This window comes from Danio rerio, chromosome 20 (assembly GCF_049306965.1).
Source record: "Danio rerio strain Tuebingen ecotype United States chromosome 20, GRCz12tu, whole genome shotgun sequence".
In the NCBI taxonomy this organism is placed as follows: Eukaryota; Metazoa; Chordata; class Actinopteri; order Cypriniformes; family Danionidae; genus Danio; species Danio rerio.
The window spans coordinates 32,450,438-32,471,798 of NC_133195.1; the positions used below are offsets into that span (position 1 = coordinate 32,450,438).

General features: G+C 33.7%; 1 protein-coding gene across 1 annotated transcript in view; it reads left to right on the plus strand.

Annotated features, from left to right (window-relative positions):
* The window catches only part of mboat2b (membrane bound O-acyltransferase domain containing 2b), a 49,801-nt gene that overhangs the window by 10,702 nt on the left and 17,738 nt on the right, over nt 1–21,361 (plus strand). Inside the window, 2 exon segments of the mRNA NM_001278602.1 lie at nt 11,826–11,971; nt 15,042–15,119. Of these exon segments, the coding sequence (NP_001265531.1) occupies nt 11,826–11,971; nt 15,042–15,119 (224 nt within the window).

Below are 21,361 nucleotides of genomic sequence, written 5' to 3' on the forward strand. Positions count from 1 at the left end.
ATAACATTTGGATTTCATTATTATTATGCTATATTAAAATGATCAAAGTAATGCATTTTCTCCTGTTCTCTTATTGATTACTTCAAACTCGGTGCAAAAACATGATTGCATTTGCAACTACACGGAAGTCTGTTCATTCACAAACTGCGTGTGAACTATTTATTTTTGTGTGAACTATTTAATATATCCGCATAGTTGTCCAAATTAATGTTCTGTAAGTGTTTTATAACAGACGCGCACCCATACAGGAGGATCAAGTGAAGCTCAATGGTGTTTCTGCCATAGAATAAACTTGCATATGAGCTTCAGACGCTCTCTGGCAGAGCTGTTCACTGTTCCTGTCAGCCATCTCCCAATAATATCCAGCTGCAAACTCAACCGCTATCAGATTGACGTGCTTCAACAGATTTAGGCTGTATTTTTCATTTGTATATTTTTGAATAGTAGATATTCAATAGTAGATATTCAGTCAGTCCAGTTTAAAGTAGAAACTGGTCTTTTGCAATCTCCCTTTTGACCTGTGGTTCTCTTTGAATCTGTGTATGTTTAAATAAACGTAAAGTAGTAGAAGGAACAACAAATGTATATTTGTTATAATGATATAATATAATATATTATTTGTTAATAAAAAAAAAAAAGGTTAAAATGAACATTTTTTATGCAAACGTTTTAGAGAAATTGTCAGACAGGTGGGCCTTCAAAAATTAATCAGAGAAAGAAGTGGGTCCCGAAGTAATACATGGTGGAGAACCCCTGATTTAAGCCATTATTTGTCAAATTATTTCATAACCATCAATACAATGTAGAATTTTTTATACATGCACCTTTATAGATCATATTAACAAATGATTAACTTACATTTTTTACTTGGTCTTAAAGGGTCTTCCCTTTACCTTCATAAATCCCAAAAGCAACAACACCTAACAACTCTTAATGTATAAATGTACAGTAATTCTAAAACCTACCATGAGATGCTGTTTCAGTGCAAAACCACAGTCGGTTTTCTGAATCTTGCAGAGCGGATCAAGAAGAAATATTGAGGTCTGGCTTTGCCGTCTTACACTTCATTGTAGCAAAACCACTGATCTTTTATAGATATGTTGTATAACTTCATTGTTCACAGCATTTGCTGCTTTGTTTTGCTGCACAGATGTGATTTGGTTTTGTGTGGTGCAACTGTGTTTTGTTATTCAGCACGAAATGAATATAGGCCCATTTAATTCATCAATAGATCCCTCTTAACTTATCTTTTCATTTGTTTGTGCACATCTTCGATGACTCTTGATAAATATTACAGCTGCTGTATGTAAATCAGAAACTCTTGTCATTAGGCACCAATAACTGTAGTGGGAAACTTGTACTTCCTCAAATGTAATGCACAAATGAGATTTATTCATTTAGTTGTTTTCATCCATTAGTTAGTAAAAAAAAAATCTGAATCAAAAATACAATATGTAATAGTGATTTTTTGAACGTTATCTGGAGTAAAGTCTTTATTTTGTGTCATAGAATGGACTTGAAGATTTTGATATGTAAATATACTCACACTCATTTTGTTCTAACCCCCTGAGATTTTAGATTTTTTTTGTAATTTTGGGAAACAAGTTAAGATACTTTAGATGAAATGGTTCGACTGTAATCATACTAAACTGCAAGAACACCCTGGATCAGCACAAAATCAGTAAAAACAGTTTTCAGGGTGTTTTTTATTTTGGGCAAATCAAAAGTGGGCCAATTCATAAGATTCATAAGAGGGCCATTTTAACATTCTAGCACATGAAAAAAGTAGAAACCTGATGTAATTGATGCACTCAGACAATCTTCCGCAGAGTATCAAAGCTGCTTGTTTTTGTTTCTTGTTGTACATTTTAAAGGGGGAGTTTAAATTGCTATGAAAATACTACAATTTAATAATAGGCATAATAATAATAATTATTACTCTGTCCCAATAATTTGTTGCTTACGCAATCCATTAAATTTAAGCTTAAGACAGCAGAATGAATTTTGGATGACTTTATTGATTTTACTGGCAATTGTTCTTCTCAGTTTTATTATTTTTTTGTAAAACTGCAACAAACTTACTTTAACATGTTCAATTTAGTCAGTATTACAATTTTACTAATGCACATTTTTTTATACAATTGCTAATATGCATATTAGGAAAATCTATTAAATGAGACCTTTTTTTTGCTCCAAATGTTGGGTTTGAAACAAATATTAGCAAAATGATCATATTTACTCCACCAGCATAACGTGTAAGCTATGGAGATGTGAAAACTGATTATAATCAAATGACCTTTGAATATTTTCAAAAATATAGCACTTACGGACTTATTTCAATGTTTAAATCAGCCCCAGAAATAATTTGCATTACTTTTTACTGCACGCTAAAAAAAACCAAAGTAACCCAAATATGTAGTACAGTACCTTAAATGTCAAGTAGGTGGTCAAAATCACAAGTGGCTATATGCAACTACACAACAATGACAGTGATTCAAAAATACATGTTTTATTGGGCCAAATCTTTTTATGTTTTTGACATCAGTTGCAGGCTCTCTCTCTCTCCCTCTTTCCCTCCGATAGATCTTCTTAACTCAAAACATGCTAATACTAACAAACTAAAAACTTTATTTTAATTTCACGGGACCTTTGACAAAATCTCATTAGTAAACATTAGTTAATGGATTAAAATCAACAGTAAAAAATACAGATTCATTACATTAAAGATACAACTGAATTGTACTAGCTATTTACTTAATTTAATAGAACAATTCCAACCAAGTTTGATATGTTATTAGGCAAGAGCAAAGAACTTAACATCAGCTAAGATTAATAACAGTTTTTGTTCATTAACTTAAATTAACTAATATTAACTGTTGGAGCCTTATTGCAGTGTTGACGTACAATAAACAGTGACAGCATGTTCAATCAATATTTCAGTATGTCTAGATTAACGTGTAAAAATGTTCATGTTTAATCTATTACATTAATTAAACAATAAAGTCTTCAAGCATATGCCTCTGTTATGATCACCACTGCAAATACAATATTAATATTCTTTAAAAAGCACTTAAAGTTTAAACAATACATAAGTTTTCATGGTATTTTGAAGTGCCCACCATATCAATATTATGCATGTTAATATATTGAATTATTGAATACCGCCATATGCCTATTTGACATGTTCTGACTAAAGTCATCAATCTCTAATTTTTCCTTTTTTTAAATAAAAAAATTAAGAGAAACATTATCTTTGATGTTCTCTTTAGCAAATATGAATGCTATTTTTTAATTAACTTGACTCGCTCTTCTGAGAACCACTTAAACGTAAAAAAAGTCTACATGTGACATTCACAGGATGATCAAGTGCAGGCCTTGAAAATTCCTTTTGCTTTCTCTATGTCAGCTAACCTTGATGAATCTTCAGGATATTTCCAGCCAAACGCTCTGAGTCACACGTACAGAAAGAAAACTGATTGATCGGACTCTTATCAGAATGTGTAGGTTTGGCTGAGTCTCAGATGTAGTTTTATCTCCAGCTTCACTGAGGTGAATTGGACCTCTGCTCAGGTTCCTCTATGCCGACACAGGAGACCAGGCACCCTCTAACCTGGACATAAAGGAGACTAGGAACGTAATGAGACGCATCAAGGATCATTAATTAAAGAACACAGTGAGAGAGAGAGAGAGAGAGAGAGAGAAAAGAAAAAAAAAAAGAGAGAGAGAGAAAGACAGAGAAAGACAGAGATGTCCAACTTTTCCGGCTAACCTACCTTATAGGAACAGCATCATAAAATAGATCTGCTGTAATATTGATGGAGATTTAGAGCTGTCATTTGATTTCCTCACGTCACTTGTAGATCAGATCTATATGGTGTAATCTTCTGGCACATTTCACCGTCATTTTAAGTGGAGAGCAACATGTTTTTATTACAGGGAAGCACAATATTGTAGGTATTTTCCACAATTTCCAAAAAAAATGTGTTCTGTCATCATTTACTCACACTTCAATTTCTGTTAAACACAAAAGAAGATACTTTGACGAATGCTGGCTGCTGGCATTGACTCTCATTAGTCATTTTCTTCAAAACTATAACTGTCAGTTTTAATGCAATTTGTGATCTGCTTATTTATTGTTTTATTGATTATTGTGGTGTGACTTTTTGGCTTGTTACTAGGCATGGGCTGGGATAGGATTGTGATGTTATGATAACCTTAGATAAAAATATCATGGTAACTAGGGCTGCACGATTAATCGAAAAAAGATCACAATCTAAATTCGACCCTACACACGATCTTAATTCTGTTTTTTTCTACGATTTAGCCAATTATTATTTTAATGTTCTTCTATAAACATTTTACTATTTATAGTTCAATGAATCCATTTTATTAAAAGTCATTTTATCAGGGGAATGATAAAGAAATAATTCAACAAAAATGGTCTATCGAGTAGTTATTGTAAAGGACTATTTGTGTCCAGTTTAGGCCAGTTTTTCTATTTTTTTTCCCTCGTCTTTTCATTTATGAGGAAAGTAATATTTTTAAGTTCTACCATAAAATTGTTTGCTGGTGCCGCTCTCACCTCCCCACTACCTTTCACCTGAAGCTCTTATGAGAGAATACTGTATTGAGTTGGTGTCAACTTTCATTGCACCTTTGTCTGAACTCATGTAAGTGTGAATATAAGCAGGCTGAGCCCTGGTTTAATAGGATTCAGAACAACCTGCCTCTGGAAAGTGATGTAATATTGAGCTTCCTTTTCAAGATAATTTGTGTAATTATGAGTAATTAGCAATTAGATTTGTCCTAGAACAGTGAAGCTGAAATGCTTTTGTGTGAGCCATGGTGTTGTGGCTGGTCAAATATTTGGCCACCTAAAGTCTATATAAACATATGTGAGTGTTGTCAATAAATCATAAAAAATTATACATTGTATTAACTGATTTTTTTTTTAATTAACTGGTTGCAAATAATTTATTTAACCTGAATTGAAACAAACAAATATAATCTAGTGATGTTCAACTTAATTAATATTTTACTAATTATTATTATTACTTAAAAATTATTTGGAACCTCTAAAAATGTTTAATTCAATGAATTTTTTCAGTGTGTATTATATCTGAATTATGAATACAATTCATTTGGTTCAGTGTAATGCAGGGGGTGTTAGTGCTCAAATAGTTACTTTGCACTACTTGACAAGAGTCTTGTTGTCGATCCCAGTTGTAAGAGCAACAAATAATAACTTGTAGTTGATCATTTGGAAAAGAGGCAGAAGTTAGATTTTCCCAATAAATCATCTGTTAAACTGCATCTCAATCATCACAAATACCGTAAAAGACTTATTGGAACTGGCATGGACTCAAGAATCTACAGAAATCAGTCAAGTTTGGTGAAGGAAAAATCAAGGTTTTCGACAAGCAGAGTGGATGGCAGCATGAACAGCCTGAATAGCAAGATATTTGTGCTGCCTATTATATTACAATCCACAGGAGAGGGCAAATTCTTCAGCAGGATAGCGCTCCTTCTCATATTTCAGCCTCCACATCAAAGTTCCTAAAAGCAAAGAAGGTCAAGGTGCTCCAGTATTGGCCAGCCCAGTCACTAGATATAAACATTATTGAGCATGTCTGGGGTAAGATGGTGGAGGCATTAAAGTTGAATCCAAAGAATCTTGATAAACTCTGGAAGTCCTGCAAGAACTCATTCTTTGCAATTCCAGATGACTTCATTAACAAGTTATTTGAGTCATTGCAGAGATGTATGGATGCAGTCCTCCAAGCTCATGGGAAATACTAATTAGTTTTCCACTGCACCATGACTTTATATTCTATACTTTACATTATTTCTGTTATTTGACAAGACTTTTGTCTAAGCAAAGTTAGACCTTACTGTCCTAATTAAATAATTAAAAATCAAGGCATGGCCACATTTTATTTTTTATTTTTATTTTTTCAAATAAGCATAATCTAGAGGCATTTGCCTTTCAAATAAGCCACTTCTGATACCAAATGATCAACTAGAAGTCAAGTTATTATTTTTTGTACTTAAAAACATTTTATCAGGTGGTGTACTTTTGTTTATATCATAATAAATTTTATATGTTTGTGTGTAAATGAATTTTAATATTTTAAAGAAAACTTTTAGGCTCACAAAGACTGCATAAACAACTCTGAAATTTTTACAATAATTGTTCTATTTTTACAATTGTTAATGTAGTTTATTACTGTGACGACAAAAATGGTGAAAAGTAATGTGCCTTACGTTTGCTGCAAAGAGCTTCATGTTTGCTGTTAGTGTGACAGATGGAGCTAAGTGAGAGCAACAGGAAGTCTTCAAAGAAAGCGACAGAAGCTTAAACGAGCTTGTGTCAAAATGAACATGATCTTTTATCCACCAAGGATTATGAATAATTTGACTTCATGTAAGCCTTCATAATTATGCATTGCTCAACTTCTTAACAGCATCATTCAGTCACACTATCAAACGACATGCTTACCGTTCAAGAATACATCAAATAAAAGTGCTGTCTTTAAATTAGTGCTAAATTAAGTGCTATCTTTAAATTAGAAGTTGTATGAATTTGAAAAGTAAAACTTATTTGGAGCCTTTTTTTTTTTTTTTTAGCTCAAATTTACACTAGATGTAGAATACAATCCTAATGGAGAACTATATAGGACTTGCATTACACCTTACATCATATTACACTAGGATTATCTCTGACATTCCGGACTATTGCACAAAATGTAAAGATGAAATCTTTTGAAGGGGCTTGGCTTGGTATGCTCTGTGAAATAACTAAAGAAAGGATTTCATTGGAACCAAAGCTTTGTTAAAGGGGTGGTCCACTACGATATCATATTTTAAACTTTAGTTGATGTGTAATGTAGCTGTGTGAACATATTCAACATATCTGAATGTAATATGCTCAAAGTTCAATGCAAAGAAAGGCACTGGCCTTTACAGAGTTAGCTTAGCAAAGCCTACAACGAACAAAGTTTGAGGACTACAAAAAATACATATGGGTTAATGATGTCTTGAACCCTTCAGGTTACGAACATACAGCGAAGGGGCATGGCCAGATGCTCTGTGATGTTATAGCGGAGATAATTCCTGGTGACATGGAGCCAATTTGCTAGTCATAGCACATTATGTTAGCTGAACAACCAGAGCCTCTTATGGGCAGGCTTTTGAATAAACTAGGAAATATGACAGTTGTTTTCATATTGGCTGAGTAGCTGTTTATAATTAATGTAAAATATATGAACAAATAACGTGATTTAAAAAAAAAAAAAAAACAATTTAAGCATGAGCACTCACTTCTTTAAATCTTCTACAGACTGTGGAGTATTTATTTATTTTTTTACCTCATTTAAATGTTTTTATGTTTAATAAGTGTGTTTGGGAAAGTACTTTCTTCAGTGTTTTGTTATTTATTATTCTGTACTGTTCACTAGAGTTTTTTTTAACAAATCTTTGAAAAAAGCATTTAAAATAGGGTTGCCCAAACTTTTTCTTATTAAGGGCCAAAAACCAAACAAGCTAAGGGCTCTGGGCTGTTGAATATACCAAACCATATTACATTAAATTTGCTATGGGTAAATTCCTAATTTATTTGCTAATATTTAGAAAACATTGCTATAAAACATATTAATTAATGATGCAGTATCATTTTTAACATTTCATAATGGCCTTATTATAGTAAAAACATAAACAATCCCATTTATAACACATTGGAGATCAGTGCTGAATAGACGAGTCAAGCTGCTCATGCATTTGTCTTGATTTGCTTGCTGATGTCTTGTGCATTGTTCCCTGTCAAGTGGCAGTATTTACGCTTTAAAAGTTTTAGTTGGCTTTTTTTTAGCTCCTCAATTAATCAAAGAAACAAAAGGTTACGTTAAATTCGAAATGACGATCTCTGTCAAAGGCATTCGCCACATTCAACTCCATATAATTTTCCCTCTCTTTTCAGATAGGATGGTGGGCCAAACCAAAGATTACCATGGGCTAACTTTGGCCTTCAGGCTCTACTTTGGGCACCTCTGATTTAGAATATCAATGTGAGGTAGCAAAATTAAAAACATAGTAAATTTAGATTTTTTTTTTTCCTGATTGGCTACAGAACAAACCACTGTTTTCCAGTGACTTGCCCAGTTAACCTAATAATGTAGTCTCTAAATTGCACTTTAAGTTAAATATAATTATCTTGCAAAATAACTTTCATGTTGACAGTTATTATGACAGACGAAATTCCTAATTTTTATTTTTAAAAATGTTAAAAATGTCTTCGCTCGGTTAAACAACTCTTGGGAAATATTTGAAAAGGAATTTAAATTTCACAGGAGGGCTAATAATGATGTCTAGAACTTTATATGCTTAATTACTCAATTGCTCAAATATTCAATTACTCAATGCTCAATACTGCATTGCTAGTGCTGCATACAAGTTACAGAATGCTGCCAAGAGTCTCCCATAATCCCCTTGGTCTGGTTTACAAACCACACCGGGTCACCTGACAGATGCAACGGATGCCACAAAAACATGTGGTGTCCCTGTTGTGGTGGATTTATTAAGTGCTACTTTTTGCAGGCATTGAATGCAAAATTTAGATGATGAGGACAGTGATGCAGTGACTTTAACTATGATTAGAACTTGACCACACAGACTTTTAAATTAAATTGGAGTGTATATTGGGGATTCATTATGTATTTATTGTGCATTTATATATATATATAAAAAATACTGTTTTATTAAAATTATTTTTTTTGATGAATATGGACTTCTTGCTCAATTTTGTTAAGTAGCAAATTCAGATTATAACTTTTATCGGATTGACTTGATATTATACAGAAGAAACCTGTAACCATTGACTTCCTTAGTATTTTTTACTATAAAAGTCAGTGGTTACTTGTTCTTGTAGGTTCAGCAGAGAAAAAAAACAAACTTCCAGTGGTTTGGAACCACGTGAGAGCGAGTAAATAAACAGTGAGTTTTATTTTTGCGTGAACTATCCCTTTAATGACCTTCAGGATGACCACTATTGTCTGTTTTACTGCAGGAAGCTAGGCAAGACACCTATTTTCCTCTTTTAAAGTGCTGCACAGGCCAAAAAAAGGAGCTATCTGACAAACTAGTGATGCATATTCTTTGTGTAAAGCATAGGGATAAAGGTATGTACAGTTCGACTTTTTGAATTTGGTTGAAGATCTATATCTGGCTTCAGATGACTTGCAGCTGAAATCTCACAGCTGTGTCCAGTCAAAAGCTCCGACTCATGCTGTTGGTCTGTTTGGCGTTCATGAGAAGCATGTCAGTGTGAAGCTCAAGGCATTGTCTGTTAAGTAGGTCAGAAAGCTTGCTGGGTCCTGAAATACTGCAGGAACCTCACAGAAAGTCCTGCCAAACCTTCTGACGTTCTCCTGGAACAGCGGGGAATCATTGTTCCCTGGCACTGTTAGTCCTTATTTGTTTTCGTTTAGCCGTTATGTTCATCCTGCTCATTATTTCTTCTAAATTCCATTGTATTTGTGTAATCTTGAGGCACATGACATGATTCAAGTGTGACATTCTGTAGCTTTTCTGTCCATGCTAAAGTTCTGGATGTTGAATGTACAGCTGTGTGGTGCAGGATCTGGACTAATGGGGGTTCACTGTGAGCGGAGATACAAACACAGTATGACAAAACAATATTTTTAAGGCTTGTCACTTTATTTTGTTGCTCTAGAGCAGCACATTTTAATGCACAGTAGGAGAGTAAATATGGAAAAGCAGTTAATTGTGAAGATTTAAACATGTATTTTATGTTGATGAATGGCTTGTATGTGAATTGTGAAATTGTTTTATTTGTAAAATCTGTTGCACTAATAATAGTTTTAAAAACTCATTGCAATATACTGTATGTTCATATTCTCAAAACTTTGTTAAACTTTGATCAGCTAAACCATAAAGTGAACTGTACATATGCATTATACCTAACATATCTCACAAAGTGCACAATACATCGTTTCAGCATCAAACAAAAATAGTCACGTCCAAGATATGCAATGTTGAGTTGGGATTAGTTGACCAGAAACTACAGGTTAAAGACACACAAGATTAGTGGATTCACTGCAGAATTAAACCACAATATACTGAAAGTATATTATAAAGTTTTTAATGATTCCTGTTACTGTGTCAGCATTTTTAAATAATTTAAAGCATTCAGGGACAATAAATTGTACAGCTTGTAACTAATAAAGATTATTTGTATTTGATTATTTAAATGATAAAGACCTATACACTGTTATTTTACATTTAATGAATCAATTAATTAACCTGAATACAGTTAGACTCCCCAGAAAATCACAAATGGTGTTGCATAATATTTGCTTCATTGTGTTTATTTGTGACTGTAGTTTGTTTATTGCATGTATATAATATAATATAAAATATACATTTATATAAAATGTATATATATAGACCTATACAACATCTTTGATCATCTATCTAAATGAATGACTTTCCCAAATAGACTTGTGTCATCTGGTAAAATTGTATAAAATTGTATTCATATCGCAATATAACTTGCAGAGAAAAAAAAATTGTCAAATTTTTCCAATATCGTGCAGCCCTACCACAAAGGTTGTAAAAAAAAGTTAATTTCAAATGTAAGGACAATAATATGAAATAATAATGAAATGATACACACAACACAAACACACACATATTGTGTAAAAACAAAACTATTTTAAAAGATATAAAAACTATGTTAATAAGGCTTATTAATAATATTATTGATTTTTGAATCATTGACTCCCTTAATAATTGTCTTATTATCTTAACTTGCCTAGTTAAGATTTTTAGTTGGCACTTTTAACTGTATACTGGTATCTTGTGAAATAATATGTACCTTCATCATGGCAAAGACTAAATAATTGAGGGATTGGTAATTAGTTACAGTATTAAAAATAGGGCTGCGTGAGACCAGAAAATGTGATGTTGAGCATTGCAATAACGATATTTCTCATGCTAAAACATTTGCCTAGAAAAAAGCTATTTTTATTATTATTATTATTATTGATTGATAGATTTTTAATCTATTATTTATTGAATAATATTAAAATAAACAGATCAAAGATATATTTTTTCAGATCAAAGTAAATGCAATGTAGACAAAAACTGTCAACATGTGCAAACATTTAGTTTTTAAAACTTTTTAAATGAGCAAAAACCTTAGCAGATATTCTGACTCTGATTGTTGTCGTTTTCCTCTCTAGTCTCGGGTTTAGTATTTATTTTCTGGGGTCATCTTTGGGCCACTCCAGCCAATAGCAGAACAGCTACTACTGGAGGGGTGGAGATAAATATATCAAGGCCCCATCTGATTGGTCAAATTTAGACCACCAGTGAATAAAATAAATGTCATTCATCATACATGTCTGCGATGCGAATATTGCTTATACTACTATTGCGATAGTGATAATTTTACAAAATATTGTGCAGCCCTAATTAAAACTATTATGTGTAAACTATTATGTGTTTCAGAAAAAAAAATCTCTGTTAAACATTTGGGAAATATTTGGAAAAGAATTAAAAACTTTCATAGGAGTGGAAAAGTGCTAATCATTTTTGCTTTTAACAATATTATCTATAAAAAGTAAAAGACCCCTTTACAAATCTTTTACAAACTTTCTCTGGTTTTATGATTGATAGAATTTTAATTACGTAATATTAATAAATTTTTTTAAGGACCATGTGACAAAGACTATAACAGTGGCTGCTGAAAGTGTTCATGTTCATGTTCATTTGCTGATCCGTTGTTGTTGTTTTTTTTCCTGTTTCAGGTGAATTTTGTAGTATGTCAGCTCTGCGCCCTGCTCACGGCTGTGTGGTTCAGACTGTATCTGCACCCCAGCAAGACGAGTCCTTTTGTGCGCCATGTGGTTGCCACGTTGCTGGGCATCTACTTTGCCCTATTTTGCTTTGGCTGGTGAGTTTTTTTGCCTAATACTGACACATATACTGTACCGACACATCCCCCTCTGTGCGTCCACAAGGAAATTGAAACCAGATTTTGCTTGTACTCCCTGCTGCTGGACTGCAGGAAATGTGCTGGTGTGACTTTGCAGAAAGATAAAAACGAACACCGATCGATAGGAAATGTAGCGGCCTGTGTAACGGCAGACATCTGATACAAAATAAACAAACAGCTTATAGTGAGCCGAAGCTGATGTCTGTAGTACACTGGCAGGTGTCAGATTATGTGGTCATTTGCAGTTGTAAATACACCTGTATGACTCCCTCAGTGGAGCGCAACAGTGACCAGACAAAGGGTACAATTATACTTTGATCGGAGACCCACAAAACACTGATAGTCATTGAAAAAAATACAGCATTAGATGCAAATAATAAAACGGATTTAAAGAATGAAAAAAAAAATTCCAAAATACATTCAATTTCAACCAATTCAAACAATTCATACTTTATTGTTGTAACATAAAAGGTGATGCTAAACAGAATTAACAATATACTATGGACTGCACTATATATGGGATATTCTACCAGAAACATACAATTTCATTTATAAAAATGTGACCGGGACTGACCTTTAAGCTTGTCTCCTAAAAAAAAAATATATATACAAAAAAAAGCATCAAATCATACAATTCAATGATAGAACGCTTCCTTGATCACTGTCAGCTTCTCCTCTTTCAAATGATGTCACTTCTTCTCAGTCATAGCCTTATTACATGCATTTTATGTTAAATGTAATGCAAATGTGACAGAACTGACAAAAAGATGGGGATAATTGTAAAATATTATTTATTTGTGGAATTTATTTATAATTTCATTTTTTTGATGTAAATGATAAACTTAAACTTGCTATTTCTGAAGTCTTTTTTTCTTAACAAATTTTTTTTTTGTTTTTTTGCTGAAAACTGTTAAATACTATGTTCAATTGGGCTGAGGACAAGGCCAATGACAGGATTTGTGCATTTTAATATAGAGAAGAATTTGTGAACCAAATGAATGACATATTCCTATATATGATTATGTTGTTCCAGTATGCAAAAAATGAAACATTCCTGTTTTTATTTATTTATTTACTTACTGACTTAATATCTTACTTACTAACTGATTAACATACTAACTTATTATTTTACTATCTTACTAACTTACTATCTTACTTACTAACTTACTATCTTTCTTAGTCTCTTACTATTGTACTTATTTACTAACTTACTTGCTTACTATCTTACTAACTAACTTACTAACTTATTTACTAACTTACTATCTTGCTTACTCTCTTACTTTCTAACTAACTAACTAACTAACTAACTAACTAACTAACTAACTAACTAACTAACTAACTTACTAACTTAATATTATAATTACCATTATACTATATATATATATATATGTATGTATGTATGTATGTATGTATGTATGTATGTATGTATGTATGGATGGATGGATGGATGGATGGATGGATGGATGGATGGATGGATGGATGGATGGATGGATGGATGGATGGATGGATGGATGGATGTATGTATGTATGGATGTATGGATGTATGGATGGATGGATGGATGGATAAAGATGCAATATTGTAAAAGTTATTCTGTTTTTTCAATATGCAAAAAATTCAAATTCCTGTGTTTATTTACTAAGAAGCTAGATAACTAGCTTGCATGCTTATGTGCTTACTTATAGGTTATATTTTTGGACTGAAAATTATGTTTTAATGAGTTGTATGGTTTATGTTGACAATTTACGTTACAATCTTTATTTTTTCCTCTTTGAAAGTTTTCTATAAGATTATTTATCATGATAACATTTATTGGTTAGACAGAGCTGTAGATCTAACAATATTGCTTTCTGTGTCTAGGTAGGTAATTACCTACATTCACAATTGATAATAATTCCAGCGCAGAATAGAATTTATTACTTTTTTATCTCCAGGAGTCCAGTATATTTGTGGGAAGTTGAACCTTTACAAGAACAGCTGGTGTATCAGTGTTATTAATAGAACAACATTAGAAAAAGGCTGACTGATGCTAACACAGTTTTAGATACATTAGTGTCTGTGTTGTGAGATTCACTAGCAGCACACTCGGGCTTGTATTGATGTGTCGGTGGTGACTAAATTCTGAAACTCATTAACATGTCGCTTTAATAAGACAAACTGATCAATAGGCCACACTCGTGAAAATAAAGGACGGACGGACTTTTGGCTGCTAATTAGTGGCATCTTTTAAAAGCCTTATTAAAGTGTCACTGTTGGTGTATGTGTGCATGTTTAAGTGGATCTGATTTGTAGATAAGCTTTCGTAAAGTCTCTTCTAGTTTCCTTATCTGGCTAAAAGGCAAACAGATTTAGCTTATTTCCACTTGAATGAAGACAGACTGAAATCTCCAAAAACTGACTGGCAAGGTTATGTTTGAACACCATGTCAAATGTAAAAAAACAAAATAGACAAAAAGTAATGGTTTTATTATCATCAATCATATTTCTGAATGCAGAAGTTTCCTGTAAATGTACAGTATGATACTTACGATTCATTAGTTGCTTTAGGGAAGTAATGGGACGAGGAACAAAGTAAGCTGTTAAACTGTATGCACTACTAACCATCATGCTAATAATTAAGATGACTGGAAGTGGATGACATAAATAGCCAGACAAATGATATTTACAAGTGGCTGTGCATGCTCTTGTATAAAAATAAGGTGGACATTTGGTGTCTTTAGCCAAATCAAAAAGCAATGTCTTTTCTCCCTTTTCTAGTGTATTTACATAGTAAAACAGGCCTAACTTGTGCCAGAAAGGCCGTTGACATTTAAGTGCAAAGTTGAATCCTATTAATATTGCATTGTTCCATATTACATATTAAGCAGTATTGATTTGTCCCATTCATTTTCATTGAGTGGTTACTTCTCAAATAGTATGGCGTTTCTTCAGAATAAGATCCAAAAGGTACAGTGACACCTGTTGTTGTATAATCTTACTGAAACAAAAGCACTTTTTAATAGAGCCTTTATTTTTGTCTTTTTTCCACAGGTATGCTCTTCATTTCCTGTTGCAAAGTGGCATTACATACGGCATTATGATTCTGACTGGAGTTGAGCACATGCACAAGTAAGTCTTTATTTACACATTTTGAAAATGCCGTCATATAATTCATGGTAAAATCTAAGAAAAACATACTACAATAACCACTAAAGAGCACATGAAATGGCTGGTCAAGTGCAGTGTTTCCCCTTTTGACATGTCACACAAAATGGCCTTAAAGATCTATCTATCTATCTATCTATCTATCTATCTATCTATCTATCTATCTATCTATCTATCTGTCTGTCTGTCTGTCTGTCTGTCTGTCTGTCTGTCTGTCTGTCTGTCTGTCTGTCTGTCTGTCTGTCTGTCTGTCTGTCTGTCTGTCTGTCTGTCTGTCTGTCTGTCTGTCTGTCTGTCTGTCTATATATATATAGTTAAAATCAAAATTATTGGGGATAGGGGTTTTGTAGGTTGCTAAGCGACCATTAACTTTTCTCAAAGAATGACAAGCTGACAAAACATTGCTGTAACTCAAATGCAAGTTTTATTTATGGAGAAAATTACATAACACTCCAGTGTTTGTCTGTGACAATTCTTGTCACGTCACTCGCCGTGCATTCAACTCAAAGACTATAGAATACACGAGACCTGTCGCTCATATGTTTTTGAATTGGGCGATGAGGAATTGTTAATATGGTGAATGACTTGTAAGCCCTGACTACTAGAACAGGAGCTAATCATCGATCGCTATAGACTGCTAATACTCTGGGGAAGGGCCTTGGATCAGACGTGAGATTTTGTGTGATTTGGGTGTTTAGAAACGAAATCTTAGTCTTAATCTTATTGGTGATTCCTAATATGAAATTCGGTGGTAAGCTTGGCGAGCAGTTTTGGAGAATTTGATGTTTCCCCATTCAGACAGAATGCCCGAAAGGCGTTTTAAAGATGGCCGCCTAGTGAAATGACTTGCCTTAACAGGACTTTGATTCAACTTTTTGCGTCTGAAATATGCGAGCTGCACACCTCCAGTGAAAACAACAAACTTGTGCAAACTCTAAAAAAGTCGTGATAGGCGAACGGCCCCTAAAAGGCCGACGTCATCTCCATTCTGCATTCATCTCCATTCATTGATCTTCTTGCACAGCCATACTGGATTCACCTGATTTGTTTACAAATGTGTTGCGCATTCATTCCTTGGCAGCTCGCTGGTCCTTCACTTGGCTTTTTCCCCTTTGCAAAGAAATTTTTCCAAAGACATCTGTTTCTTACTTATTTATATTATTTTATGCTTGTGGTATAAATTTGGGTGCTCAAGTGAACAAGACGTTATTTTATCAAAATAAAAAACTTTTCAAAATAAACGATCGTCCAGACTCGGTTAATAAATAAAATGGAAATAATTAATGATTTGTTGTGCGGCCCCGTACCAATTGATCTATGGACCAGTACCGGTCTGCAGCCCGATGGTTGAGGACCAATGCTGTAAACAACTGAAAGCAATATTGCTTAAGGGGGCTAATAATATGAATCTCAAAAAGTTTTTTGACATTTTTTTTTGTGTTAAAAATTTATTTTATTCTAGCCGAAATGAAACAAATAAGACTTTCTCTAGAAGAAAAAATATTGTCAGACATACTGTGAAAAATTTGTTGCTTTGTTATAAACATCATTTGACAATTATTTTAAACAGAAAACCAAATTCACATGAGGGCTAATAATTCTGACTTTAATTGTATACAAATTAATAGATTTCACTTTTTGTCAATTGAATGCATCCTTGCTGAATAATATTAGTTTCTTTAAAAAAATTCAACTAAAGTTCCACAGAAATCATTTTCCTTTTTTTGTTGACATCACCAAGCATTTTTTTTATTGCCTGTCCTCTTTCACGAAAATTTTGACCGTACAGAATCCCATGACATTAAGAACTCAAGTTCAGCAGAACTCTTTGAACAGATTAGCTAAATCTCTCGTGGGCCACTTTCATTTGGGAAGTCAACTGAGGTCCATCCTGATGGAAGTCGCTCCCTCTCATAGAGCCTGACTCTTCTGATGAAAGAGTTGAAAAGTGACCCAGAGATAATTTTAATTAGAAGGAGATCATTCTCTTCACCCGCTGACCATCAGTCAATGTCCTCCTCACAGGTGTAATAAAATCTTCCATTATTTCCCCGCTGCCGTCTCTGCCAGCTGCCAGAAACTTTTTACAGGGTGGTAAATATAAAACTGCCTCAATGTCAGACTCGTGCCAAATGGCCATTTAGGGACATTTTGTTTCAAATGAGGTGATATTACTGTCTTAGGGAGATTCAGGGGCAGATGTTTAGGTAGACAATAATCCTCCTTGTTTTATTCTGTCTTCTATTGGTGGGATGTTAAAAAAATAAGGCGATTGACGTGATTGGTCGTGCCATTTTGGGGAAACATGCAGTGGATGACTTTCTATTTTTGGCCTTTTTCTGGAGGGCAAACAGTTTTGTAGACCTGTAAAACACACATACGTTGTTGAATGGAGAAGACACACACACACACACACACACACACACACACACACACACACACACACACACACCCACACACCCACACATGGCTCGTCTATCTTTGTTCTCACACCTGCAGTGTCTGGGGACCTGAGCTGAATGTGTCATCACTACAGAGCTCCAGTGTGTGTGTGTGCATAAGAAATAATGAGGACTGGGAGCTTCATCTGCTTTTCCATCCTTTTGTTTGTGAAGTTAACAAACCTTTGATTTTTACGTCACGTTAATGCTGGACTAATGACCTGCTATTGTCATGTAATTGAGCTGAAAGGCCAGTTCGCATCAAGAACCGTAGCTTTTAAGATTATTATACTGCTAACTAGATTTTGTTTAATATGAATGCACGCTTTCTAAGTACAATCTCCATCTTTTCAAAAGTAGATACTGTTTTGATTTCCTGTCAGTTTTTTGGTCATTCAGAAGTTGGAAAAGAAGTAACTCCACTGTATGTTCCTCTACAAAGAATGTCAGATGAGTCCAGACCACAGCTGTAACAAAAATGGCAATGTTATGGTTATAGTTGTGGTTTGAATGCTATACTTTTTTTTTTTTTTTTAACAATAATTTAGATTGAATTTTAAAGCTATTTCATCATCCTTATTGTACTAAACTGTCTAATAAAAATAGCATTAATAGAGTGCATAAATGGACATACATAAATGATTATCTCAACCTTTTCTGCTTCTCATTGTCCATAACAATATTAGATGGCCCTAAAATGTCTTCATGTGTACTCTGTGATTTACTGGAATTGGGAAATTTTACATTATTTCCGAGAAGAATTCTCATGGTTTTATGGCTTTAATTCTATGGTTTCGAAAATACTCTTCTAATTTAGGCTTTTAAAATATTTTAAAGAAATGAGAGTTCTATAGTGGCCTAGTGGTTAGCACTTTCGCCTTACAGCAAGAAGGTCGCTGGTTTTAGTCCCAGCTGGGCCAGTTGGTATTGCTGTGTGGAGTTTACATGTTCTCCCCGTGTTCATGTGGGTTTGCTTCAGGTGTTCCGGTTTCCCCCACAATCCAAAGACATGCGCCACAGGTGAATTGAATAAACTAAATTGGCTGGGCTGCAGCTGGAAGGGCATCTGCTTCGTAAAAGAGGTGCCAGAATAGTTGGTGGTTCATTGTGCTGTGGGGACCCCTGATAAATAAGGAACTAAGCCAAAGGAAAATGGATAAAGGAATGAGATCTACTGACAATAATGAATGCAGATGCATCAGCTCATTTGCGTAAGATATGTTATAGTGTATAAACAGAACAATTTGGTTGCAAGTAAGCAGAGCCAAAGATGATGAGGTTTGTGTAATCTACTAAAACACAAAATAAGTTTATTGGGATCAAATCCCAATAAACTGACTACCTTATTAGCCTTAGTAAATCATTCTCTTAAATACTCTTCTCCCATAGGGTTGGGCGATATCGACCAGTTTTGCATTGTACAATGTCTAATGTGAAACATCCTGATGGATGATGGCATTGTCAACATAGGCGGCAATTAATTAATTATTTATGAATAATTAATTAATTAATAACAAATTATTTATTTGTAACCTACAGTTTCAACTACCTGACTCGCATGGTCTTTGTTTTACCCATAACCAAATCATAAATAAATTAAATTAAACAAATTACCACCTGTCAATCACTTTTTCCGCAGAACTCTGGCATGAATAGTGAGTGATATGTTTTGTCGACAAACATGGCTGGTGAAAAAAGATGCACAACCAACAAGAACCAACCAACAGTATCCGAGGTTTTCAATAAAATTACTAAGTACAAGCGTGAAAGCGAAAGATTGAAGCAGTGTACTGATGCTGTGACACGTTACCTGATAGATTCAAAAGACCGAAAAGTTGTTTGATGGAGACAAGATTGATTAAGTATAATGTTTAACAACTGTAGTGAGACTTAATCTAGTGGTACATCCTTGATTAACTGTCCAACGTGCACTGCTTTCTGAGGTTTTATGCTTATTATATTCTTTATATTTAAATGTGTACATTTTCTTTTCAGAGCAGCAGTTATGTCTAACCAACAAATGATGTTTATCAAAATGATCTCTGATTTTCCCTGTAGTAACCTCAACTCGGCATGGTTTGACTATCAGATGTAAGAGACAAAGAAGCTGTAGCACAGTTTGTTGGGTGAATCAGTGGTCAGACTCTGCAATGCGGTTTGCGAAATGTAAACATTTTGGGATATTTCATACAAAACACTTTTTGGAAAGGTCAACAAATGCATAAAATATTAATCCAATCATTTTTCATATGACAAAACAAGCGATTCCATCTAAAATGTTTTATTAGTGCTTGGAATACCTAAGCGTAAAGTCATTAAAATGATTTGGACAGATTCCTTGTCAGAACTGTCTCCAAAGATTGCAACCTCAAACACCAGACATCCACCTCCGAACACAAGATAACATCGACAGCAATGTTACTGCACAAATCATTTATTATATGGGGGAGAAAAAGAGCTAAAGTGCTTGCTCAAGGTTGCAGCAACATCTTTTTTTATTAATGATAACTTGCACAAGCATCCCAAGTGAAAATTTGGTTCTCTAGAACAGATGAAACAATCCTGTATTCACTGCCCGCTAAGTTACAAGGATTTCTTAATATCAAAATCTCTTATGTATTCTTATGCAATTTTCTTGAGCAAGCGTTTTAGCTCTCCCCCCTCCCTCAAATAGTAAATGATTTGTTCAGTAACAATGCTGTCAATATTGTCTTGTGTTCAGTTTTTGGCTTTTACCACCAAAACAACACGGCCAAAACAGTATGTTGTGATGACACAAACAGAAACTGCACCCTGCACATGCTTGAAGCAGCATGTCTGCGGTGTGTCTGTTCAATCTATTTGTATCCTCTTCAATTGATTTTAGTAAGATTAGTACACAGTCATATCCATGAATGCAGTGGTGCTAATATTTGGCTTAATTTATTACTTGGTTCAGTTTTCGGCCTTGATTTCATCTTTTTTGGTTTTAGCCAGTCATTTTCATTTCAGTGCATCGCGAGTTGTTACTGATTGCTGAAGCTTTTCAGCAATTTCAGATTGACATGTAAAAATGTTAATGTTTGAAAATCAATGGCCTAATAAGTGCGAGTATTTAGTGCTTTGATGATTAACCTCTGCCAATACAACAATTTAAATATTCTTAAGGCACTGTAAAAGTTTAAATAATAAAGAATTATTCACAGTATTTCCACGTGCCCACAATATCGATATTATACATGCTGATTATCAAGATATAATGAGTTATTGAATACCAGCATGTGTATGTGTTCGCAGCTTTTAACAAAAACACACCTGTGTTTGACCTTTGTGTTTGTTTCTGAGAATTTCCTGTCTTCTGCCTTCAATTTAAATTCCACTTCTGATATCTGCATTATACAAACATACAGAGAAATAATGTCATAAAATAATAGTCCATGCACTGGGGCTGCACAATATTGCCATATGAGTACAATTTCTCCAGATGGCTTGAATAGCTCCATTTGGAAAGAAATAATTATTTTTGATTGATTGGGGTGATTTTTGTGAGCGTGTGAATCATGTATAAAAATAATAGACAAAATTCTGAGCAAAAATAATTACAATAGAGCAAAGAAAAAAGTCAAATAAACAGTGCTTATGGTTTTCCAAAGAGTCAAACAGTATTCAGGTATAAAAATTTGAATAATGAAATTCTTTTTTAAATTTTTATTTATTTTTATTATACTTTAAAGAGAGAAGAAAGAAAAGAAAATAAATAAATAAATAAAACAAGGGGAAAAAATA